The 27,882-nt window shown below is 32.0% G+C and overlaps 1 protein-coding gene and 2 long non-coding RNA genes across 3 annotated transcripts; all 3 read right to left on the bottom strand.

Annotated features, from left to right (window-relative positions):
* Positions 1-812: 812 nt before the first annotated feature.
* LOC105324975 (piggyBac transposable element-derived protein 4-like) lies at positions 813-6,295 on the bottom strand. The gene is made up of 6 exons (XM_066072669.1): positions 5,107-6,295; positions 4,516-4,630; positions 3,941-4,103; positions 3,182-3,336; positions 2,531-2,717; positions 813-2,441 (listed from the first exon to the last, which is right to left on the bottom strand). Exons 1-6 carry the CDS (start codon positions 5,309-5,311, stop codon positions 2,004-2,006), a joined length of 1,263 nt encoding a protein of 420 aa, XP_065928741.1. The 5' UTR covers positions 5,312-6,295; the 3' UTR covers positions 813-2,003.
* A 6,317-nt stretch (positions 6,296-12,612) lies between these two features.
* LOC109618797 (uncharacterized) lies at positions 12,613-17,376 on the bottom strand. Its single transcript, XR_010710497.1, has 4 exons — positions 17,264-17,376; positions 17,121-17,179; positions 16,890-17,027; positions 12,613-13,569 (listed from the first exon to the last, which is right to left on the bottom strand). It is a non-coding gene; the product is annotated as an uncharacterized lncRNA (long non-coding RNA).
* Positions 17,377-20,178: 2,802 nt separating this feature from the next.
* Positions 20,179-27,670, bottom strand: LOC136272488 (uncharacterized). The gene is made up of 7 exons (XR_010710498.1): positions 27,538-27,670; positions 27,374-27,435; positions 27,125-27,287; positions 26,558-27,023; positions 26,274-26,411; positions 23,671-23,808; positions 20,179-20,706 (listed from the first exon to the last, which is right to left on the bottom strand). It is a non-coding gene; the product is annotated as an uncharacterized lncRNA (long non-coding RNA).
* Positions 27,671-27,882: the final 212 nt, after the last annotated feature.

Raw genomic sequence — 27,882 nt, 5'->3', positions numbered from 1 at the left:
GAAGTAATGGTAATGTAATGCATTACTTTACAATGTAATTCGCCCCAAGCCTGTGTATCAGCGCCTGTGTCAATTTTAAATGTTATGAGCTTTCAGTTTCACAGTCCAGGCATTAATTTTTATCCGAGTTGTCTAAGTCAATCGAGCCCATGTTGAATGCATCATCTGTTGCATCTTCATCTTCGTCATCTTAACCCTTTAACGGCCGCCGTTTTGACAGTTTTTGCATGAATTTAGCAAACAATTTTAAAATGAAATTTATGATATTTTCTGAAAGACTTTACATTAGGTAACCCATATATATTATGAAAGGTTAGATACCAAGGGTTCATACTATGTTGTGTGTCACAACCTTATGGTAACCATGGCAACACAATATGGTCACAAACACAACATTTGATGTATTTTGAGTGTTTTTGACATGATTTAACATGCGTTAATGTTAAATACTTTATAAAAGAAACTTTATCAATTATTTATGCAATTATCCATGTTGTGTGCTAAAAAAATTTAGTTATAGTATTTTTTAACCTTTGAATCTACCCATTTAGCATCTAAATGCTTTCCCTTTTTACCGTTGGCGCCGTTAAAAATGATAACAGAAATATGTATTCTAAATGGTTATTAATAGTAAAATATATCTAACTGACCATCTGATATCTTGCACGTCTATTGATAATTATAAAACTTCGATTATAAGTTGATTCCTCTGCTCTCTCCAAATATCATTAATTTTAAAAGGTCAAAGGTTAATTTCTATGTATTATTACATTATTACATATAGTTATGTCCATATCAAATAACGAACAATATTTCAAGAACACACTGTTTGCCAGCCATCAAACTTTACACAAAGGGTGGTAATAGCAAGAAGATGGCAACATTTTATTGAAAACCAGTTTACATGTCACAAAACATCAAAGGTAACCTCTGAAGTATCTTAGCTTGGACAAGAATAGACAATGGTTTCATGTGGAGAGTAAGCTCATACAGTCAAAGTAAGCGTATCTAACAAAGCAGGAATTAACATTGGGAAACCTATAAAAACTGTTAGTTCATTGTATACACTAGTCTAATCAATTCTATATTAGGTGTGATCACTTTATATGCAAAAAAATTACTTCTTAACTACATGTAAATGGAATCAATTACACACACATTAAATACCAGCACTAATTCAAATTTATGTCAATGTATGAGCCTAAACGCATATAGTGATATACCAGTGTAATTCTTTAGAAGACAGACAAATAATCATCAAGTAATAAAGGAAACCTCTGAAATACATTCATGATTATAATGCTGTATTTCATGGACAATTTGCAGACATTGATACATTCAACTAAAACAAATTTGATGAAAAAAAAATGTGATATGGTATAATGATAGTAAACAAAAAATAAATAAATACATTGATGTGTTTGAAATTCACAGCGACTCCAAATCTAAAGTATTCAAATGTTTATATACATGTGTACATGTAATATTTAGTAAAATGTAACCCTAACATGAATGTACTAAATCTTGAAGTGTTTATGATAATTCGATTTTATAAAATCCATTGAAAGACAGCAATTACCCTCAAAATACATTCTTGTTTATATGCCAATCAACCACCGTGTATCCCATATAATACATATGCTTTATATGGTATCACTAAATTATGTTCTAACATTTTCAGATTAGAAGTTATAATAAAAAATCTCTCGCTCTCTTTTTCTCTTTCTTTCTCTCTCTTAATTTCTAATAAGTAAATTGCTTCTAAAGGAGAAATATAACAAATAAAAAATACAGTTACTTATGTGACATACAATAAAGATACAAATGACAGTAACAATGAATACTGTAATATGCAAACTTTGATCATCATATGCATTCATTACAAAACTGGAAGCTGATTTTGCACATGATATGCTTGGAAACAAGCACCCTGACAAAGATGTACCATACACTTGTCACATCCATAAACAACATCCTTCCTCTTGCCCTCTATTGCACACCATTTACACCGTCCACGGGGTCTTTCTAATGCTGTGATGCTCACTCAAACCTGCTGCTATGATCAGATGTTTTCCTAAATGCCTAGGCTGCTTCCTGTTAGAAAAATCTTCAATAAGACTCATGGCAACATCAACATGAAGATCACCTAACGAATAATGTTTCCTTGGTTTCACCACACCAGGGGTCATCTTCCAAAGGAGAAATGTATTGACCAGGGCCACTTCCAGGATGAAATTCATAAAGTATTTCCAGTACTTTCTTGACTGTCGACCAATGGGACACTTGGAGCAATACTGCATGGCACGATCAACACCATAGTAGTTCTCCTGGTAGGCAGCAACAGCTGGTGGCCGCTGTATTAATATGACCTCAGCCCCAGGTACTCGACGATGTGTTGGACCATCTCCAAGTGGATCTGATGTGGTTGAAACATTATGAACCTGTAAAGTAAATGATGATTTACCAAATGGATGACATGCTTTTTTCAACAATATACACTCCCATCAACAATCTTAAATTAGTCACTTACTGGTTTGACATCTTTCCATGCTGTTGCAACCAAATTGTCATGTTGCAGTTGCTCGGTATCACCACGACCACTACAAGTTGGGTTCTTCAGCTCATGAGGGAATCCTTTGCGATTGGTATTGATGGTACCACAAGCATAAATACCATTAACTTCAAGATTTTGAAGCAATGGGATTGATGTAAAGTACCTATAAATAGAAAATGTCACATAACAATATTGTCAGAAGTTGTATCAGTATGCATTTCATTATTCTGAGGTTTACTTTTTTTTCATATACCGGTATACATGTAACTGATGGACATAGCATCACTTTTGAAAGTGGGGAGTAGGGCAGACAAAGGAAAGACTTTCCTTTGTCTGCCCTACTCCCCACTTTCAAAAGTAAATGAAATTTTGGAAAATTACAACTTCTCAAAAAGGAGGGGGGTGCGTATTGTATTGTACCCACTGCTAATTTCCTTTCAATTTCCATATGCTCCCTGAAAATTAGAAAAGTGGGGGGACCAACTTCATATACATTTGTTATATGTAAATTTAAGAGAAAATGTTTGCTGCAAGGAACAACCCCCCCCACCCCCCCCCCACCCCCCGAGCAAGTACGTTAAGTAAGTATATACATAGAGATAAAAGCATTAAAGACTAGTTTGTTACCTGTCAAAGAAAAGGTGGTGACCTTTCCATTTAAGTGGTTTGGATAAATGTTTAACCACCCGTTCTCCAAGAGACTGTCCTTGCATCTCGTCATGCTTGCCCAAATAGATTTTATAATCGTTGGTATATCCGTTTGGTTCACACCTCATCCAGACCTACAAGACATTTCATTGTTGTTTATGACCATGACAATGTGCACCTAACCTTTCCCATTACATCATCAGCCAGTCAGTACATGTATTTTTCTACAATGATAATTAAAAAAAAACCCAGAGCAGAGCAAATTAACCCAGAGATATTTCATAAAAAGCATTTTCTTAGCAGGACTGATTTAGGACAGATGGAGGCAGTAGTCCTTGGGCTACATTAAACCCCCCCCCCCACCCCTTCCCTATGGACAAACTTTATATTCTAGAGAATAAGAAAGTAAATTAAATAAAGTCTCCCTAGGCTATTAGGTAGAACAATTTTTGTATTTTTAATGTGATGGCCGGGGGTTAAAATATTTTGTCTATTTGACTGTTTACTTTTCCAGTCATAAATATAACCAAGGTCATTTATGATAAGCAAGGTACACTGTACATGTATTTCAAATGGAATTTAGTCCTTTTTGTTTGATATTGAACTGCATGTTCTTGTCTTTTTTTTTATATGCTTTTCTTTAATGCTTTGTTTTCTTGCATTTAGATAAATTATTTCAACTATAATAAAATAGATCTTTGGAAATAGCAAAAAAAAGAAATCATTGAGAAAAAATACCTTCATCCCTCTTTTGATAGGTTTGCATGGTGTATACTGCTTTGCGAAGTAATTACCTTTGTAGCGTATCATCCCCTCATCTATGCTCTGACACTGTCCAGGCATCATATACCTCTGGAAATTTCTCCGAGTCATCTCTATCAATGGGCGTATCTTGTGAAGCCTGTAAGACATTTAATGCCAAATATGTTTTGTTGAACAAAATCATATTTTTGTAAAACAAATTTTGAATTATAGATAGCAACTCTCATGGATTTTAAAATCTCGCTTCTATTTTTCAGACAGTTTTGAACTATAGGAAATTATAACAAAAAATTGCTGATCGCAATTTTATATTCTCGCGATTTGATACAAAACACCCGAATCGCGGAATTAAGTACTCGCGTAATATAAGGAATTTACAGTAACTGGCGTTACTCAATTTGTATTTACACAAAACTGCATTTACGAAACTTTATTTTTCAAAAACTAATGTTTCAACACTAAAATGATGACATTTTTACATTTTTGACACTGGTGATAATGCACTTTTATGATATATAAACTGCATTCTACAATATGTTACTTTTATTTACCAGTCATACTCAGGAGATCCCACAGGGCCTTGAGTTGTATTGTCATGCAAGTGTAGATACTCTGTCAATCTCCGGAAACGGCTCCTACTCATAGTGTCTTTGAATCCTTGGTTTCCTATAACATAGATATATACAGATTTAGATCATAATAAATGATCTCAAACAAAAGAGTATTATAATAACTATAACCATGCAATAATGAATAGCATAGAAAATAAAATGATTCAATTAGAATAACCAACTTAGTTGATACATTTTAGATATAACCTACATGTAGCTGGTTTTTCTTTTTATTTGGAGGAGGGAGTTTCTTACATAATATAAATAGGCCTTATAAAATTAATTATAACACCAAATCATGTATTCATACTGTTAATATTGATAAAATCCATATTCTTTTCTTATAATAGTATCTTGTCTTATTGTGTTACAAAAAAAATCACATGAGAAGTAATTTGTTCAACACGCACCTGCTACTCTGCAGTTTAGAACATATGCATACTATGCATGCGTGTTTACTGACACTAGTAATTAGCCTACTCGAATTCATCATGAATTTTGCTACATTAGTTCTAATGATTTATACTGTACCTAAGAACTTGTTTTGTGACCAGTACATATCTACACTTGGAAGCTGGTTGGTGCCCATAAGGATGTGCAGGCCAAAATACGCCTTGATTTCCTGAGGAGAAGTGTCAATCCAATCCGCGTCACGGTGACCTCTTTTCTCGAATTCCTGAGCAGCGTACCTGTTGGTTTCATTGGACACTCTCTCAAAGAAAACCTCTGATACCATAAAAAAGAAGTTGCTCAAAATGTTGTCATTCGGCGTCAAATCGTGACTTGGACCGGTTTCCTCTGAGAACGGTGCGACCGACACGGGATGCAATTCGCTGGACCAAAAACCAGGACCCTCTGAATCGCTGATCTGACTAGAGAAAGTCTCTAAGGACGACTGGGAGTTCGGATCATCATCCTCATCCGTATCAGATAAAAAGAATCTAAAGAATCATCAATGTTAATGTCTGAACCCGCAGAACTGCTGTACAACTCGTCGTCGGATGAATCACTGTCACTTTCGCCGTCACGGGAAGCCATGTTAATTTTCCGCGCTGTTTACATTGTTGCTATACAACCAACATGTGACGTGAATTTTTATTTTTAGAAACTGGAACCTTGTTGAAGCTGTCGGGAATCTGTATTATTTTTTTTTAATTATTTGTAGCCTAGTCTTTCTTTTTTATAACGCCTTGTCCAAGCTAATAGAACGTCAAAATGGCTTGCTTCTTTCTATATCCAATTCCTTTAATTTTCTTTTGAACACGCTTTTTAGATCATCTATTTTCCACGATCAGAACAACCGATTTTCATTCGCGGATATCTTTTTTATTTTTAATCATACAATATCATGTCCGATACGAAAATTGCAGTAAAAATCTTAATCGTTTTATATATGGTAATATCAACTAGAAAATTTGCTCAGAAAATTAAGATCGGTTAATTATAAATCAGCCCAAATTCTTATATTTCATGACGTTTGACTGCTTTTCTGCACGTACGTGCATATTTCAATCATATTTTTTGATATTTAGATGACCTTACACAAAAAAAATTTCTGTTAGAAAAAAATTCCCTTTTTTCTCTTGTTTTCAAATATATCAATTTTTTCATTGTACTCCATGTCTTTACATCATATCAGCAGTTTTCTCTCAGCGCGCATAAAAATGCGTCAAAAGGCGCACTGGGCCGTTAAGGGGTTAAACTTCAAGTCGTTCGGTCTTCCGCGATGTGCAGCATCTAGATGTTCTCATCCTCAACCGTGAACTTCGTTGCTATCTTGAATCGAATAAATCTGTGTTTCCATTCTTGTCATTCGGTCGATCGCCCTAGTCAACGAAACATTTTCTGGTGGGTTAAGCTTTGGCGTTGTTAATTTATTTGCACTTCTGACACTATACGAATGTCAATGAAATACACAAGGTTCACACAAAACAAATTTATTAAAAATGGCGGCAATATCACAACACAAAATAGACAAGTCGTACTACAAAGGGTTAAACCCAAACTATCTGTACTAGGACATATTCATTTAATTATCAAATAGTGACAATTTAATCCTTATTTTAATCATATTTTATCTGGTCTTACTTTAACAGAAAGAAGATCACATATAAAATTATTATTTTTAATCATTATAAGCAAGTAATATTAATTGTTAATATTGACGAGTATTGGAATTGAACAAAAATTCTATGATATGGTAGAATTTTAGAAATTCAAAAAGTTAGTTTACGTACATATGCATTTTGACTTCTTTTTATTCCACATGCATCCATTCCATTTTTTCTTCAGTAACAATATAAATCGTCATTATTGAAAGCAAATGCTTACATGTGATTAATCAAAAATTAATTCTTATGTAATTTCTAACTAAATACCAATTACATATTATGTTCTCAATAGTTTTCCCTGATGAATTTCTACAACCATTCATATGATCACAGTCTTCCTTTGTGCAGTTACAAATTGACTGGCAGTCGTGGCCGAATAGAGGGTAGTTACACTTGGTGTTACACTTTATTCCAGTGTAACCCAATTAGCAGGCTGTACAGTTGGAAATGTATATGTTTGGTGAAAATTAACTGATTTAAAACGTTATCAATATCATTACTGTAGCTGCAACACTTACGTATACAATCGTTTTGTACTTCGTTCCAACGGTACCCGGAACAGCAATAACTACCATTTATACTGCAACAGTGATATAGATAAATTGTATTAAATATCTAAAATTTACAAAAAACTCTTAAACACACAACTTTTGTAAGTTTGTTCACTTACCCCCGACAAAGAGTTGCACGTATGACTTCAAAATTCCAAAGAAAAGTCACAAATAAATAGCATATAACCTCTCTTTTTTTCATTTTAGCACATGAAACTAAGCATTTAATTCCAAATTTCCGGATTATTTCGTAGAGAAGTTTGTAATTTGAAATTACACTTCTCTTGTTCTGTGATGATTGAAGAACGTTAATCAGGAATTAGTGAAATAAGCATCGAATGTAAATCTTTACTTATGATTTAAAATTTGGTTAAATTTATTTCCTGACAAAATGAGCAAAACTGTCAGATACCTGTAATTGAATTGTTAAAGTCGTGGAAAGGAAACTTAAAGACAGCGCCATGCAATTCAGCAACCATTCTGATGAATATAACTGTATAACTCCAAAGAAGTTTCATGAAATTGGTTTAAGATATATAAAAAAAAGACGAATCTGATTTTTTTATTTTTTTTAATCATTAACAATATGTGTGAGTGGAAATTCAGTTTATTAACAACAAATCAAATCAGCATTCTGAAACTCATATGTTGTCACTCTTCATTTTTTATCTCTTTTCATGCGTTTGAGATTATTCTTTGCGTTCCGTGTCTATTTTGACAGTTCTTGCATTTTTGTAATTAGACACATTCATCGTATGAGTAACTGCTATATGGTTAACGTTTTATCTTGGTGTGTATAAAATAAATTCAAGAAACCCCTGACTGGTGTTCCTACTCCATGGGTTATACTATTATGACCTTGTTTTTGTTTGATATTATCGCCTTTAATAAGCTACATATAATAAGCTATATCGTGTATCGGACAGTGTTCAATTTTTGTTAGTTCCATTCAGAAGGCAATTTAGTGTCTGCTGTCAATGGCCAAATCTGCAATGTGATTTTGACTAATACTAGGTCCCCTAGCGTATGGTAATCAATGCTTATTTGAATTTCTAAAGACTTTTTAGTGATGTAACTCCTGTCGTTAAATATACGAATATTGGTATTTACAATAGGCTACTGAACTGTTTCGAACTTCAATGCCCCATCCTCCTCCACACATACCCCCCCCCCCCCCCTCCACACACACAATTCAGGAACATTTATCTATATTGGGTACAGTTGACACTAATACAGACCCTGAAACGTACTACTACACCAAAAAAGCGTGCGACTTTCGTGCGAGAAACGTTTCGTGTAAAGCGTTTAGCGTTTCGTGTAAACCGTTTAGCGTTTCGTGTGAATCGTGAAGCGTTTCGTGTAAACCGTTTAGCGTTTCGGGCAAAGCGTGCAGCGTTTCGGGCAAAGCGTGTAAATCGTTTCGGGCAAAGCGTGCGAGAACCGTGTGAAACGTTCATCAGATTTCATTCGGAACTCTCTGACAATTTAATTGTTTCAAAATAGCGCTCGTGTTGAACATTACTTTAAACTGTTTGTGATTGGCAAAACTCCTTGAGATATTCTCGAAAAAAAAATCTATAAGAAATGATATACTTATTTTTTTACAAAATTAAATTAATTTTTAACAAACAAAAGAGAAGTATGCGTATTAAAAGAAGACTAGTTACTGAGACTATTCGGCTGTGTACAACCAGTACACATAACCTCGGACATCGGGTAAGACCCGCACCTGGCTGAACCTGTCAATCAAACTCTGTGTATTCGTTTTCATTGGATGGTCACGCGTCTCTTTTTTTGTCAATAGCCAATAGAAATTTAATGACTTCAAGGTAGTCGGAATCAGTATTTGATGATGCACACAATTTCAATGATAATTTATTTAACATTAATCTGTACAAAATTAAATGTAAACATAGAAAGAAAGAAAATATACTGTTCATTTCTATGAAATGCGGGATGTAAATTCTTCTGAATGCCGATTAAAAATATTTCTACAAGTTATTATTTTAATTATTTAAACACTGATAACGGAAAACAAGTAATTAACACACTGAAATTTTCCTAAAATGTACACATGCAATTAATTATTATGGGAATCTATATGCATGGTACTTAATTCAAATAAATTATGATAGATATATTGTATATTGTTATGCGGGGCGCCGGTTATGTATACGAATATTGAGACAAAAATCGAAATCATTTTTTTTTGTTCATTCCGAAATCCGAAATAGTAATGACAACTTTCTTTATTGTTTAATCCATTGATTTTTTTCTGTGATATTATGTACGGTACATTTATTAACGCGAATGATTCGACATAAAAAAAAAATCGGTTGTTTTATAGCATTTTTCTAACTTATGTGACTAATTTCATTTTACATTACTTTCAAAATTATCAATGTAGATAATTACAGGTTTATTTACAGTTAGTATTTTTACGTCGTATTCTCTGAAACCAATAAAAATATTAATGTGAGAAGAAAAAACAAATCCCGCCGAATACTGAAAAACCGATTTCAGTTTGCAATCATACGGATTTTATTTTTGGTATTGAATATTGTGTTACGGTAACTTTTTTTCTCTGGAATTTTTATTATTTACGGCACTAATAAGAATCATGGATATTTCTTTTGAGTAATAAATATATTTATAGAAGTAATATTTTTGGCTAGTTCTGTGAATAAATATTTTTTTGCTTTAAATATAAGTACCAAATTAATTTAATTAATCAATTCAATACTTATGTACATATATGTTTCTAATATCAGTATTTCTATTATTTTTATTAATTCTTACTAACAGGGTCAGGGTAAAAATCCGAGAGGACCCGAATCGATCAGGGTAAAAGCGTGTCCAAAGCGTGTGAAAAGCGAGCAAATCGTTTCGTGCGAGAATCGTTTCGTGTAAACCGTTCAGCGTTTCGTGTAAATCGTTTAGCGTTTCGGGCAAAGCGTGCAGCGTTTCGTGTTAACCGTTCAGCGTTTCGTGTGAACCGTTTAGCGAGCGTGTAGCGAGCGTGCAGCGAGCGTGTGGTGTAGTAGTACGTTTCAGGGTCTGTATGTTCAATTTATTTATTGAAGCTTCATTGCATTATCGACATCTCCATACAAAAAACAAATGAAGTTTTTAAGTAAAATATGATCTATTCTATTCTTATACTTTTAAAGTTGTAAAACAAATTGATCATTGAATAACAATATGTTCAGGAAAAAAAAACCACGATTTACTTCTATGTTTTGATCTAATTTTGGAATTTTAAATCCTGCTAAAAAATATTAAAGTACAACATGCAAATAAGTTTTGTTTCCTTCTTCCTGAACAAAGTCAATATCGATAATACAAATCATGGCAAATGATGGAAACACAAATTTATCATTTATATTAGTATGTAAATTGACGTGACTGTAATCGATTCATTACTTAAATAAATGGAATGGTACCATTTTTATCATACATTAAAATAACATTGACATTCATAATACATGTTATATATTTTTTTTCACTGTAAATAAATACGATGGTTAAAGGTCATAAACATTAGGTTCTGTTTTACAAAGCATAAACACTTTTTAATCTTTCTTAAATAGCCCTTGATTTTTTTAGAACAGGTACATGTACATATACATGCACGTATTCAACTTCAATAATTTAAGGAAATTTAACGTACATAAATATTTCCGTACTCTTGCATGTATATAAAAATAACATATTTATCTAAAAATTGAACTTTGAAGTTTGTATTCGTTAAGCTATCGAAATGTGTATATTCCAACATTTAAGTTTATCTTTTTTCAAAACAAGGAAGTCGAGGCATTCGTTTTCAAGAGTTTCTTTTTTTATCAATGGCTAAGCTTCAAATGTAGAATTGTTATGATTTGAATGATTTTTATCACTTCAATACTCGTATACTCTACAAAACGATATCAATTGATTTGATGAAATTATTATTATATTTTTAAGGTTATCTAAAAAATGATCATCATATACTGTAAAGTTTTATCGTATTACATTTGGCTGTGTATTCGATTTAGTGTTTTTGGGCGAAAAACGACTTTTTCTAAATTAAGTACACTGCCAAATGTAAAATATATAGAAGTAGATAAATAGGTACAATCAGATATGCACTAAACCAAATCCACGCTTATTTGATAAAATATCATATTCCGCCAAATATCGTACACGCTTAATATACTACGTTTACATTATTCTTTATATACTTTCAGCAAAGTACTTTATACTGATGAATCCGACACGTTCGATTCTTTCAAAGTTCAGTAAAATAAAGACTGACAGTTCAGTCGAGGGTTATTGCATTTTTTTTTATAATTGTTATGCCACCTTTAAGGTTTGTTTGAAAAATATTTTCATATTTAAAAATTATTAAAATTAGAAAAGTTGTTTTCATGTTTACACATGCATGCAAGTATTGAGTCGCCAAATTCGAATATATATAAAGAACAAGGTCATGAGTAAAGATTTTACAAAATAAATCATCAATGACATACAAATAATGTATGTTATCTTTATACGTTTATAAATTTAGACCTAAACAAAAAACAAAACAAAAACAAAAACACACACACAGAAAACCTTGTAACGAAACAGAGGTAATTCGGCAATTCTTTAGAATTTTTTTAACGTTCAAAATATTATAAACGAAAGTTGTGATATGAGCCCATTGTCTCAAGGAATATCGTTCTCTTGCAAGATATTGTGGATTTAAACGATTTATTAGTATCAGTGTCACTGTTGTAAGGCAATCTTGGAGAGCAGCATTGTTGAGGTGTTTTTAATCTGTTTTAAAAGCAATCCACATATAAAAAGATTATCAAAGAAATGTATTAAACACTTCATGATGAATACGTATTTAATGCCGAATAAGGACCAACCTTTATAACCTAAGGTCCTAATTCAAGTGTATCCAGGTCATTTTGAGTATACTTTAAGTCAATGAAATCGCTGACTTCAACTACAGTTCACAGATATTTAACGTGTCAGTGTGGTTAAAAAAGATATCTAAACGAAATTTTACCAAAGTAGATTGAATAATATTGTTTCTGGAATTTTCTCAAACGGTTGTTAACTAAAAATGAAATTAACTTTGATGAATTATTCAACAATGTATGAATAATTAGAGTAGTGATAATATTATGCGTTTCACTAGCATAAGTAATTTTGGTCGCTTTTTTATATTATATCCCGATATATTTTAACCTAGAGTGTTTTCGTCTCGATTGTATAAAAATCGGTTGGCAAAGGAAAAATATTTTTTAAAATTCTTTATTAATCTAGATCTATATAATGAAATTATCAATAAAACGTTATCTATGACATTTAAAGACGTTATCAACATATCAAAATTGTTAAGAAAGTTCAGACACAATAATCAATACATGTATTACGTATTCTTAAAACATAAAAATTACAACTTATACGACAAGAGGACTATATATTGTGGTTTGTAGTACTAGTATATCAACGACATTCTAGTGTTTTCCATTTTGTGTCAATATTGTTTCAGTAAGATATTTACACGATTTTCATGCGCAGTACGAGTTTACCACACAAACAGCCCCCTCTCATTTGCTGCGTATATGTACTTATATAGCTATGCCTAAAAAAGTGGAGTCAAAAGAAAAAAGATAGAGAGAGAATGATAGAGAGAGAGACAGACGTACAGAAAGACAGAGAGACAGAGAGAGAGAGGGAGAGGGATTGATGATATATACACAAACAGAACGTACATTGGTTATAGAAAAAGCTAAAATGTTATTGTTTGGGAAGGTTTTGGGTGGGAGTACATATCAGCAATGTGGCCCGAATCCATGATAATTATACCAGAAAATTAGTAGTATACATGTACATAAACAAAAGGTAACATAAGACTGAAACAATAATTTGATATGTAATGTTAAAATGTGATTGACACCCTTTCATCCATACCTTTGAAAGTAAAAAATAACTGTTTTTCTATATTGAAGGCAATGCAGAAAAATGGAAATTGCAAGAATTACATGATCGACGTGACAAAATATATCATTTCCATAATTTTCGTAGATTCACATATCAACCGTTGAGAAAAGCAAGTTCCCTTTAAGCAGTGACATTGATTTTATTATTGAGATCATTCCCTTGCTCAGTTTTTGATTGCTGATGAAGTTCCAGTCGATGTGTATATAGCATAATCAGCATTATCACAAATGCCACTGATGCGAGAACGATGATTCCAACCAAAAATGGTTTCGTGCTTGATGGATCATTTTTGTAAATGTGCTTACAAGATGGACTTGTACTAGTGTTCCTCTCTGTGTTTTTGAACTTATCAATTTCTAGGAAACACAATGAAAATAAACAAGCATATTAAAAGTGCCGATATACAAATACACTTAATTTGAAAGTACAGTAATTTAGGTATCGTTTGTAGAATATAAACATTTCTATCGATAAAAGAAGCAAAAACAAAGAAAAAAACAAACAGACAAAAACCAAACCCCCCCCCCAAAAAAAAAACATAAAAAAAACAAAACAAAACCAAAAAAAAAAACAAAAGAAAAAAAATACAGAAATGACACCTTGTGTATTTTTTATCATGCTATTGCAAACCAAACAAGGGATTTCAAAAAGACAATTTTTGGTCTTTAATACCGATATATCGGAAGAGTACTTTTGTTTTATAAATTTTAAACATCATTGGTACTTGAAGATTACTAGTTTGTTTGTTTAATATTTTCTCAATTTAGGTTTGCTAATTAATAATCAAGGGATACTAGTATTCTAGTATTTCTGGACTTTTTGGATCTTACAATCTTAACAGTGCGCATTACATTCACGCTAAATCACGGAAGGCTCTTTAGTTTATGTTTCAACAATATCACATTTGCATTGATACACTAGAAAACGATAATACAAAATTAATGCATGTACATTTTCATTGGAAATTTGCTATATATTCTGTTCATATATATTTAATTTCATGATTTCTTATCAAAGAAATTATAAGATGACAAAATTAAATATATATCAACTTGCATGAAGTACTTACTTTTGTCTTCATGATGGCAAAGAAATATTTGATTAATTTGACTGAATTTGTTTTTCAATGCAACTTTTTATTTTTTCTCCAAAATTGTTTCGGAGCGATGCTGCAATTTTCTGCTACATTACGTGTTTATGGAAGGCATTCAAACTGTAGTGAGGACCTGTCTAGAGACACGGTTAGATTATTTTAACTAAGGAGAGTGTAGTGAAAATAATAGCATTATTGTAGGCTTATAGCTTTGTCATGTAAATATCAACAATAAAGGGATTATTTACATAATTAAGCTTTGGTCTTGCTGGCTCAACATTTATCGTCGCAGCTATGTTTTCGATGAATATGTGTCAAAATTTAAATATTACTGTTTTGGTATTTCTTTCACAGAGTTATTGGAAAACTAATCTAGAAAGGAAATTGATATTGTCAGAAAGTGCTGTCCTTGGAGAAGGGTATCAAATGTTCTCTATAAAAAAAAACAAAAAAAAAAACAAAAAAAAAAAACACTCTTTAAAAATATTTTACTTTTTTAAAATTTTAAATCGCTTTGCCTGTTCTGTGTAAAATACAAAATGAGTGCTTACATGTATGTACAATTTTATATTGTTTTCAATTTATACATATTTCTTTATTAGATGTATTTTGATCATGTAAATAATCTCAAAACATTACAATGAATCTGACTTACTTCAAAAAGGAGTGCGTATGAGAAAAATAAATAATGCGAAATAGAATTTTAAAATCTCTTAAAATTAAATTATGAGGCGTGTAACCTTATGTTAATTTCTATTATGATAATTGACCAATTGGACAGTGAAAGCTTCAAGGAGGTAATCATTTTTCCCCAGTATGTATCTTTTCTCTGACGAAGATAAGCCACGTTGCTGCTGGTCACTAGGTCAATGTTGATACAATTTTTATAATTTTACAATTTTTATAGAATCTATTACATAAAATAATAAGCCTGGATGTGAGGCAAAATGGTGTACGGCCAGGAGAGGACAAGGATTCAATTTATTTTTTAAATTAACCTTAGCTAAATATACATGATTTGAGCAACTAATGGATAGATCATAATTATGTGAATTTTGAAACCATATCTGAACGGAGATGTGGCAGTCAGTAATTAATGTTTTGCACAAATGACATGTTGTTTGTTGACTTCCTATACATATAAAAAAAAGTTATTTCATTTTTGTTGTTTTTTTTTTATTATTTATAATATTTTATGCACTGACAAAAAAAAAAAAAAAAAAAAATATATATATATATATATATATATATATATATATATATATATATATATATATATATATATATATATATATATATATATCTATATATCTATATATCTCTATATATATATATATATATATATATATATGTATATCATTTTTATCTTAGATAAGAACTTAATACGTTTTCCCTTTCGGTTTATACATGTACTCTCAGAAGGATATCACAAATAAATTCAAGGTGCTGAGCAATGCACTTTGTGTGCCCGTTTATGTAGCACACATAATGTTCAATCTCACAACAACAAATTAATATTAGAAAGTCATTGAATGCAAGAAAATTAAACAATAATAACACAGATGCAGGCGCACCTTCTTCTAGTTAAAATTATACATGGTTGTGCTGTTTTTGCCCCATGTATGAGCCTCATTCTGAGATCAAACATCTTCCTCCATTACCTATATCTTAACTTTTTACTTCAATTTTAAGTTTCAATTCACATCTGTACGTGACTAAGCGTGTATAAGATGTGATATGTCTCACTGATGTCAGCATCAGTGCTGCCCTTTCTTGGATGCTTAGAGATAACCCAGCAGGGAGGTAATGATTTTAACAATATGGCAGCGCCAATTGAATGCAAGAATTAAGTACACATGTATTCTTAATGGTTGTTTTTCAAAATGAGGAAGATTGAATCTAAATGGTTTTCTAATTATATACATCAAAGTGACAAATCTAAACCCTTTATAATTTTTTTTCCTGTTCACTTCCTTTAATAAATGATAAGAGTATGTGTTTCTCGCCGCGTAGGATCAACCGATAATTTCACCGTGCATAGACAAAACTTCAACTTGTAAAAATGTGAAAATATATCAAGATTTGAATCAAATTATTCATTATTTCAGAAAACGCATTATCTCAGTATACGATACATGTGAAACCAGTTAACGTGGTGGGACCTTTTGCACAATATACATCCACCTATAGCCTTTTAAACTTTTCATATCTTCAACTATTATGTAAACTTTTAATCTCTTAAACGTTTTCATCATAAGTAGAATTAATTATCCATTTGAATCAAATCATTAATATGTTACATTAGTTACATGTAGCAATTAATGTAATTTAAACAAGAAATTGATTTTTCTGAAATTTTAGTTCGATCAACTGCAAGTGTTAAATGAGGAAAATTATTTGAATCAAAAACATGGGCTTTTTTTCAGATTTCATACAAGTATTGATACCGAACTATTTACGGTGTACCTAAAAGTGGCCTCAATATGTTTTTAATGATGCCTCTATTTCATATTATCAAGAGTGTAATTTATTTGTTGAATCTTCATGCACAGAACAAATAAGTCAGTTCTGGAGAAATAATACCTGTCGACAATTGTCTACACCCGTTGACATGATCACAGTCTTTGTCACTACAGTTGCATTTTGAATGACACATAAATCCATAATATGGGACCAAACATCTGTCTCCACAGTTTTGTCCAATATACCCAGGTTCACAGGCTAAAACATGTGAAATACGTATCTAAAATGGGTATATTTAATAAAACTTGGTGTTTATAACATAATGTCATGTAGAATATTTCAATCACTTACGTAAACATTTTTCCTGTTCACTGTCCCATCGGTACATGTAACAGCATGTTCCGTTGTGACTGAAGCATGCAACAGTTGAATATTAATATATCACGGATTTTATGTTCGATCAAACGAAAATTTTAAATAATACATCTACTTACCCCCCACAGTCCCAGGTGTATGCCCACTTAAATATCAAAATAAGTATTGCATAAAAACAGCAACATGTAAGTCCATGCTCCATTGTATATTTAACATAATGTCCTGGTCAGACTTAAACGATCAATAGTGACTATAGTATATATCAAATAAATGCACATCTCATTAAATTTGCTTCCCTGTTCCTTACATGAAATAAAATCAGTCAAATTCGAATGACACAATTTTACTTTTCACTTACGAGTATTTGTACAGTTTTTTTGAGTCCATTCAACAAACAATAAGAAATAGCCTATGTATCTTTTGAAAACCTTGAGATACAACGAAATAAGCCAAACAGATTAAGAATACGGCTATTTAGACAAACGAGAATGAGAAATTTGACTTTTTAACTTGGATTTTAGAACCTTATTTAAGTCTTAAAATGTCTGCGATTGAAGCTTTTTTGAATACCAGGCCACAGATGTTCAAACCATAAAGTAACCCCAGTAGAATCATCTTTACGCAAGTTCTATGGTCGATACAATGACCTTGTCAACAAGTTCTATGTTTCATTAAGACACATGCTGACTGATGTTTTTCATACTTATTAGACCATTTTTAATTATGTATACACCTGACTGACTACGGTTTAATGATCATTTCGGTGGTGTTGAGGAAGCGTATTGAATCTGAGTTACACATTATTCCGTGAAATCACAAATCTTTAAGCTTAAGCATATTTAAGCAACGAAACGTAGATCAGAAATTAGTTTGTAGTACGTAGGTTTACACATTGATGACGTTATGACTGAAAGTTGAATGTCATGTGGATTTGATCGGAAAGCATTGTAAACATATTCAAAATATAATCTAAGAACTCTAATAAAGTATTGCAGTGTGATTTATTGAGAATTGAACATAAGAATACTGGGAGAGATGTTAGTTTTATCAGTCATTCGCTAAAAGGTATGTAAATTTACTTTTATTTCTCGGCCAGGCGTTCCTCTTTTTTTGTTTACGATATAAAAATCCTACTAGAACAACACTACCCCGTATCTATTGAACTTAAAAATGTTCACCTATCGTTAGTTTGATCAATGCTTAAATTCAAAAGTGCTGCTAGAATCCCATATGTTGTATTGTTTTGATGCAACAGATCGATTCCCTTGCAAACTTTATAAAAGTAGGAAAGGTTTTATGAGAGCCGGATAAATAACTATTTAATTAAGAAGAACATAAAATTCTAGCAACGGTTTTTATTAAATTTAGATGTTTTTCCTTCACTTAGTATGTTTATCTTATTTCAGAAACCGCGAGGTTGTGTTGTTCTATCACATTTTATGTAAAGGAATAAACGTGAGCTATTTATAGTTGTCACGTGATAATGCACCAATGTGGCATTAATGTTCCACCTGATGTTATTGCACTGACATCTATTTTAAAGAATAACACTTTTTTTTTTATCCAATTCAAACACTTTTTTTTAATTTCACGACTTTTAATATAACAGTCAAAATAAGACGCTAAATTGCCCATATGCTTCCTTAACAGTCCCGCGATGGCAATGAGCACACGGCGGGTGCGACCTGTTGGCAGGGAATGCTTACTCCTCCAAGGCACCTGATCCAACGTCTATCCTTATAGAGTTCCGTGTTTGCTTTGATTTTAATTTGCAATTCGCTATGTTTGAGATGGTTGACAATTTGTTATTGTCATTAAAAAAATAATTTTTACTGAAGTACCTGACATCCAATAATTGAAAACTAACGATTCTTTAAATTAAATTTAAACTTTTTTTTTAATCTTTGACGTGTCATTCGGTAAATGTTCTTCTGCATGAGCAGCTTAATACATGTATGTACATCATAATGAAAATTAAAATTCATTGATCATTTTCAAAATGCATGTATACAAACTCAAATACTTTAACATATTGGCCCTACGTAATGATGAGACTAAAGAACATTGATCAAAAAGATTTTTTGAATATGGTATAATTTTAAAAGGGGCATGGTCACTATTTTGGTCAAATTCTACATTTTGTTTTTGTTAATTGCAATGCTTTTGATATGCATTGTTAAAGATCAAATAAAATCTGAGAGTCAGCAATAGTGGTACATGTATAAGCAAGATACAGGGCTCACAATCATTTGTCTTGTAAACAAGGCGCGTGGTCTTTTCTGATTACATAATTTCAATATACCAGTAAAAATCTTATTTCAAGCTGATTTCAAGCATTAATTTACAGCTAAAAACAATCTACACATTCATTTTAGGCCTAAAACTGGAATTTGCACTCCAATATTTAACATGAAACAAAGGCTTTGTTTATATAGCAAAGAATTGTAACTGTAACTCGCTTATAACTCAACGAATTATGGCGCTAAAATGATCATTGCCAATTAAAATGAATAAGGGTAAACACTACATTCCGAAAAATATTTTTTTATTTTACAGAAATCGTGACCTTGGAGGTTTTTCATAGTATAATTACTAACATATGAAATGAGAATGATAAAATTGAATTATATGTAACCACAGGAAATCATTCGAGATGACTATTTTACTTTTTTATCTCAAACATTTACTCACAGACAACACGTGTGCTATTATATAATACTGATGTGTACAATCAAATTAAAAATGTATGATATTATCGGTAGTTTATTTTACAAAAATTATTTTTTTCTGCTACCTTGAGTTGCTATTTACAAAAGTGAATACATGTGAATCAAAGAAGAAATTAACATCAGATCTTGTAAACCACGATCAACGATAAAAAAAAACTAAATACATCTGGATATTAAGGAAAATTTCTAGAGATTAAGACGGACATGTATCAGCAATAAAATTCAAAGGCCAGAAGTGAGCTAATTATGACCCACGGAAAAAGTATAAGTCGATCGGTATTCGTTTTACATTTATCAAAATTCTACAAACTTATTACACCGCGAGGTCGGGAGTCGGTGGTACGAGCGCCTTGACTGTCGCTCTCCAACTGCCGAATAATTAAACATGGCCAACAATTTCATATAGATAACAAAATATTTCTAACAATAGATAATAATGGAAAAGTTAATGTACAGAGTTACTTTAATTACCGGATTACTTAAGTAAATTGAGTGTCAATTTAGAGTGTCCAGATCAAAGTCACTCAACGTCAGTCATAGGGAAAAAGGTGTCATATCCAAGGGGTACATTGCACACGGTTATAGCATTAAATACTTAGCAAAAACATTCTAATAATGAGTCCACTATTTAATGCTATAGTAAATATTGGAATCGATTTCTTTATTGGAGTTTTCCAGTCGGTAGGTATAGAATATAGCAAGAGCTACGAATAAAGCCACTGCTGCAAGAACACCGATTCCAATCATTAGCAGTGGCTGCTTTCTGTTCGCTGATAGTTTTTGGAAACCGTCTTCGTTAACAGTTTTCATGGAGTTATGTGGCATAGGTGTTTCTAGAGGAAAACAAAAAAGAAACTATCATATTTCAAAATTTAAAAACAACTTGCTTTTGACGACTGTATGATATTTTAATTGCATGATGCATTGGGAACTCATATAAGGAAACATAAGCCTAACTGCTATAATCTTTTTTTATTAAACATATCAAATGCGTTGTTGCAATTAAAAATTTTAATGTGTAGATATTTTTTCACGATTCAAAAAATAAGCTTTTCCGACAAACAATGGGCATTGAAAATAAAAGGATTAACCCTAAATTTCAAAAAGCAAATGTGACAGTTTTTTGCTTACAATGTATGTTTGGTACAGTATACAGAAAAAGAAACATATACATGTAATAAAACAACTTTTTTCAGACAAATGTGACGTCATCAGATAAAGCAAACTCTAAGTCCATATAACATATCATAGAACCAAAGAAAAGGAACCACATGTACATATACATATATACAGTACTGTCAACGCGGATCTCGTATTTAACCGCGCTCCACCCGCGGTAATTGAATTCTTTCCGCGTTACACCATCGCGGTTAATTCATCGATGTCCTGTAGTATCAGCTGCAAAAAAACGTTTTTCGTAACCGTCAACGCGGATCTCGTATTTAACCGCGCTCCACCCGCGGTTATTGAATTCTTTCCGCGTTACACCATCGCGGTTAATTCATCGATGTTCTATAGTATCAGCTGCAAATAACGTTTTTCGTAACCGCCCCCTCCACCTCTTTAACGTTTTACTATCAAAGTAAATTGAATTTGACTTACGTCCCAATTGTTTTACAAAAAGGTGTAAAACCATCTCATTGACGGGAAATCAGTTTACGCTTGAACGCACAGAATACACTGGTATATAATGAGACAGGTGGATAATCCGTGTAACGAGTGACCATCAGAAATTCCACCTGTTTTTCGAACAACTTTACTAACAGTAATAACAATAACATTTACCTGCAATCTGGTAAACTGTTAAACGTGTTTAAGATAGACACTCCCCCTCTGCAAAAAACCTAAAACCTTCAATATAAATTAAACAAGAGAGAGAGAGAGAGAGAGAGAGAGAGAGAGAGATTCGACAATTAACCTACTCCGTGACAAGCACACGTTACACGGTGTACGTATAGCATACGATCAACGGCAAAATATGACAAGTTTACTACTATACCCTTAAAATATAAAAAGATATTGATATCATTTTCTCTGTTTTGAATATGAAGAGCTACTACACATACGTCGTATCAGTTTCGAATTATAACATTTGTCTTAATATACACAATAAAGGAAATGTGTACAAAAATAGTTTGCTTTTGAATTTTTCAGAAGTAAATCATGATGTATGCATTTAATAACATTTATAATTTACCATGTTGTTTCGTGATGGAAATTAACTACCTCATTCCATATCTTGTAAAAAATAATACCTTACCTGTAAATGATCGAGTTAAAGCAGTATATATTTTGTTATACAAAAAAACCCCCAAAAAACCAAAAAAAAAAACAAACAAACTAAATATCTTCCTTCAGGGGCCACCAACCCACCGAACAAACAATGGTGTGAAACGATCTGTTGAAATCTAGATATCACATCCTGTTGATTTTTTTTTTGGTTCTCTTCAGGTTAGAATAAGAGAAGAAGACTAATTATTTATTTTAATATCATCAATCTAACTCTGATGTCAACCTGAAAAATATTCTCGCAACCTTAAATTGCCATAAACTGCTTTGCAAATATTCTTATATGATACGTAACAGTCTTTTAGATCGTGTATTATATCACTCGTACAGAAAACCTTGTCCATGAACAAGTTGATTAAGAACATAAAATACACAAAAATACAAAATTAACCAATACATGTAAATGTGTACCTATTGTTTTCTATAATACGATTGCAAACTGGTTGAAAGTTTGTTGAAACTCGATCGCACGGACATACATCGGCAAAAGCATTCCCTCAATTTAATTTACCCGGTATGCAGTTTACGTACATTCAATACACACTTTCAATACTTCTTCACAATTTAATAAGACTGAATAAAAGAAAAAAAAAGAAATTCTAATCCGACTGCCAAGCATTCTTATCAATTTTTGGATAGGCTATGTCAATTTGAATTGATTGTAAAAATACATCGTTGGGTATCTGAATGATTGATTTTAAACACACTTTTTATAAAATTAACATTTTAAAAATATATATCGTATGTTGTTCTAGATAATTCCATTTAATAAAATGATGTACATGAAGTGGCGTGTATCTAATACATATTTTTTAAGTCTACGGAGATAACTCGCGTTTCAGTCCGATACTTTTGTTCACCTGTAATTTATCGTTAAGACCGCGGCGGTGTTGATTTGCTGGACAACTCTACCGCGGGGGTACGCTGTTTTACCTGAGACATCTGTTTTAAACCGCGTTGCAATTTGGACCGCGGGGTGCGCGGGAAATACGGGATCCGCCTTGACCATACTGTAACTGTATCAAAAGCTTAATCATTAAATTCGCTATTTCTTTTGAAATATTGTAATGAAATAGTAAATAGAAAACAATTGTCTATATTCGTCTAGTTTATTGCTGTGATTTTTTTTTACTCTTTCTATAGACATGATGATACGACGAATTTTGAACAACAGTTGTTTGTCATCTCAATGTATAATCTAATTTAATAAAGTATGTAATTTTTGATGGACAAAATGGTTTTGTGGAAACAAATGCGCTCGAATTTAAAGGTTATCGAAAGTCAGAACATGCAGAAATCTTGAAGGTTCAAAAACAGAACGGATATAGGGTAACTTGTGAATGGTAACGTATTTATTTATTTCCAATGGAGTATAGTAAATATTTCTCAAATACAAATTTGACGGTGATTATAACTAGCCTATGGTAGTTAATACATGTGTAATTAATATAAAATACAGTGTATCTCTCTTTCAATAAAATTCTGACCAATTTTTCAAATGCAAATACCTGTTGAAAGTTCCATACAGCCATTCACATGATCACAGTTTGTCTCTGTACAGTTACATATTGACTGACAGTCCATACCGTGAAAAGGGTATGGGCAAATGACGTCACAGCTTTGTCCTTTGTATCCCTTATCACAAGCTAGATAAATAAAGATTAGAAAGTGTTAAGTGGCATTTCTTTATGGTTTGAGAATTAAATTGACCAAATGATATACATGTATGACATTGAATAGTGTAGAACAACCAAACTCTACGTACGTAAACATTGATATGGTTTCGTACAAATGTATTCCCAAACGTTGTTAAGCTATATATATATATAGCAAAGTAAGCACACGTAAGTATGCACTTATTAGGTATGGAAATTCTGAACAAGAATCTTCTAAAACTAAAGTTTTGTCTCATGGATCCCAAAACAATAGGCTGTCATGGAAAATCTCCACCAATGAATGTCTAAGCAGGCATTTGATAAAGTGCCGTTACTCACAAAATGACACGATGGGTTTTACGCATAAGACTATTCATTTAAAGTTTAGAGAACCCCAGATACGAACAACAAATAATGCTTTCATGTCTTGTAAAAAGATTGTCTAAAGACAATTATATTAGAGTTGTAGGTAGCTATCTATAACGAATGATGATATGGAGAAATATGAATAAAAACAAGAGGCCCATGGGCCACTAATCGCTCACCTGCACAAAAGTCCTTTTATCATTTTATTTCGAAAGGGTTTATTATGAAGTGAACTCTGAATAAATATTGTAAAACTCATATATTTCAAGATTTTGCCATATATTAAACAATACATAAAAAGAAGAAACAATTTTATCTTTGGCATGTCTTTATTCATAGTTATTTTACACATCAAATGAGACTGAATTTTAAGCTCTAAAATACCTATTTGCAGTAAAAAAAAAAAAAAAAAAAAATCCCATTTCACTGAAAAAATTGAAAAATATTCGTTAAATAATTAAAAGATGATATTGGCATCTGTTTCGTATTTCAATCATTAAAAGCTTCTTTATCAATTCATCAAATAAAAATATTGCAGGTGTGATGAGGACATTAGGCATGTTAGATTTTGCATTCTCATCGATCATCTGTCTTATAGACTAAACTCAAAAAACATGGAAAGTCTATATATATAAAGTTAATAAAGTCTATTAATGATTCCTACTTTTTTTCCATAACCATTTTTTTATCTTTCGTTCTATTATCTTTCCTAACTGTGTGTTTGTGAATCAAAACTTTGTAAAAACTAAGATCCACACCTTTTTGAAGTTGTTTGAATTTATGATCTTTGATCCCGATCACTTGGATCCCGATATGCGAGTAATTGATGTCGGGATCAAAATTCCAAAAAAAAACACCAAAAAACTAGTCGATAAACATACACATGTATTTCCAGATAATTTAACTATGATAAACTTATCATGGAATTTTTTTTTATTTTTTTTTAATACTTCTTTTAATAAAAAATGATTTAAACAATTTAGAATCTGCACTATCTTAGAATGATTGCATAGTGATTTCACAAACTGTAGCATTGTAATTCTTAAAAAGAAGAGTTTAAAAACATTTTCCCCATTATATAAGTCTATGTTAAACTTTGAACATATTTTGGAGTCGTACGTAGTATTAGTCCGGGGATCACGGTTTTCCCAATTTAAAATCTACACTATCTTAGGGTACTTGTATAGTAATCTCACTAATTTTAGCACTGTAGTCCTTGAGAATACACATTTTTAAAAACATTTTCCCCCATATATATCTATGTTAAATTTGTCTTTTTTAATCAACTTTGAACACCTCTTGGGACCCCAGTATTGACCCGGGGACCGCGATTTTTACAATTTAGAATCTTCACTATATATACAAGCTTCGGTGTAAATATTAGCATATCTGGTGCAGTGGTTCTTAAGAAGAAGATTTTTTAAGACACCCACCCAATTTTCGCAGTTTCGCAATTATCTCCCTTTTAAAAAGGGCTGTACCCTTTATTTTAAAAATTTAGCATCCCCTTCCCATAAGGATGCTTTGTACCAAGTTTGGTTAAATTTGGCTCGGTGGTTCTAGAGAAAAAGTCAAACATGTGAACAGTTTACAGACGGACGGACGGACAGACGGACGGAAGGACGGAAGGACGGACGGACGGACGACGGACAACAGGTGATCAGAAAAGCTCACTTGAACCTTCGGTTCAGGTGAGCTAAAAACGAACCAGAATATTGGAATATGTTTGAAATTGGCATGTATACTTACAGTGGCTTTGAAAAGCGTTTAACCAGCATTTGCCAGTACTTGACTTTATTTGTTCCAATAAAAAACACTAGGAGGAATGCAAATAGCATTACCAGCAAATATACGTAATCCGAACTTTCTACCGGGCGCATAAAGGACATTCTAACATAGTGGCACTGAGATTGCGATATTGATATAGAAATCAAGTTACATTTTATTTTACGTAAGTAAGTACGTAAGTTATATTTCTTATGCATCCGACGCTAATTATTAGTGTTCGATAACAGTTCAATAACCTTTGCATACCATTGATAGAACTAGAAATACTGCATATTGAGACATAGAATTATAACAATATATACCTGACGAATATCCTCTGCACCCATTCACATGATCACAGGTTGTTTCTGCACAGTTACATATTGACTGACAGTCTAGACCATACGAAGGGAAAGGACAAACAATCTCACAGTTTTGTCCCGTGTACCCCTCTTCACATGCTACATAATATTTGAATATGCGACAAATGTTAGATACTATCAAAATGATATATGATTTTTTCGAATAAATGTCAACAAACGGTTCGTGATATGGTAAACAATAAGTAAAGCATAGTGTAAATTTAAAAGATCATAACAATACGTACGCACACATTCCGTCCTCTCACTATTTAGCTTGTATCCGTAACAACACACAGTTCCATTTTTTCTTCAGATATAAAATATCAAATTTTAAATGTGCATATATACTAATTCTCTGAAGAATATTCAATGATAAAAATAATACGTACCCATTACAGATGTTCTGAACACTTTTGTCTGTTGAATTTCCACAGCCGTTTACATGATCACAGAAGAGTTCTGTACAGTTACATATTGACTGACAGTCCAGACCATATGTAGGGAAAAGACAAGCGTTCTCACAGTTTCCTCCTGTGTACCCTTTTTTACAGGCTACATATAGATGTTTAATAGTATTCAAATTATACATGTATTTTGTAATAAATTTAAAAAAAATGATAGGGTAAAACACTTCAACTATACGTACGTTCACACCCTGTCTTCTCTTTATTCAGCTTGTATCCATGACAACAAATAGTTCTTCCGTTTTTTCTTCAGAGGTAAAATATATACTAGTGAATGTGTATTTGTGCATACATATGCTATTTTTCTGAAGAATATTCAGTGTAAAAGAAAACAAATCAATTACGTACCCTTTACAGATATTCTGAAAATCTCCGTTTGTTAAATTTCTACAGCCGTTCTCGTGATCACAGAAAAATTCTGTACAGTTACAAATTGACTGACAGTCTTTTCCATATGAAGGATAGAAGCATTTGGTGTCACAGTTTGCTCCAGTGTAACCCAACTTACACGCTAAAGAAATCAAACTGTTAGGACAACAATTCAGATGTTCGAGACATTGTGAAAATGTTCGTATTTACATATTCTCTAGAACTTACGTAAACAACGTTCTTGTATTTGATCCCACTGGTACCCAGCACAACAAGATGTTCCATTTCCACTACAACATCGATATAATTATGAAGATCATTTATTTAGAAATTTTGAAATCGACAATAATTGAGTCGTGAAGAATATCATCTTGAGTAGTTTCACCACCTACTTTGCACAAAGTGTTGCATATATCACTTTAAAGTTCCAAAGCAATGCCAGAAATAAATAGCACAAAGCCACGTTGTTGTTCATTTTGTTTCCTTTTTACTTAACATAAATCAATGATAATAAATGATTAAATCTGAGTATTTTGTTTATTCACAATTTTACTTCCTTCTTCCGTGAACATGGAAGGAAATTCATTGTGAATGTACATCGTGTTCCTGATACATAAGTGCATTCATGATAATTTTATTTTTGTAGAGGTTATTCCATTAAATTAGAAATAAACACAAGATTGGTGTTTTCTGTCCATTTATGATTGGTAACTGTTTCATGTCATATCATTGTTTAT

This window comes from Magallana gigas, chromosome 10, assembly GCF_963853765.1.
Source record: "Magallana gigas chromosome 10, xbMagGiga1.1, whole genome shotgun sequence".
NCBI classification, from domain to species: domain Eukaryota; kingdom Metazoa; phylum Mollusca; class Bivalvia; order Ostreida; family Ostreidae; genus Magallana; species Magallana gigas.
Note: the sequence above shows the minus strand (reverse complement) of the source record. Positions and strands in the feature narration are given on the sequence as shown.

Coding starts and splice junctions, on each gene's coding strand:
- LOC105324975 (XM_066072669.1), bottom strand. CDS start 5,311: ATGGTATCAGAGGTTTTCTTTGAGAGAGTGTCCAATGAAACCAACAGG. Junction 4,631..5,106: donor GTCACAAAACAAGTTCTTAG/GTACAGTATAAA, acceptor TCTATGTTATAG/GAAACCAAGGATTCAAAGAC. Junction 2,442..2,530: donor CATGGAAAGATGTCAAACCA/GTAAGTGACTAA, acceptor TTTACTTTACAG/GTTCATAATGTTTCAACCAC.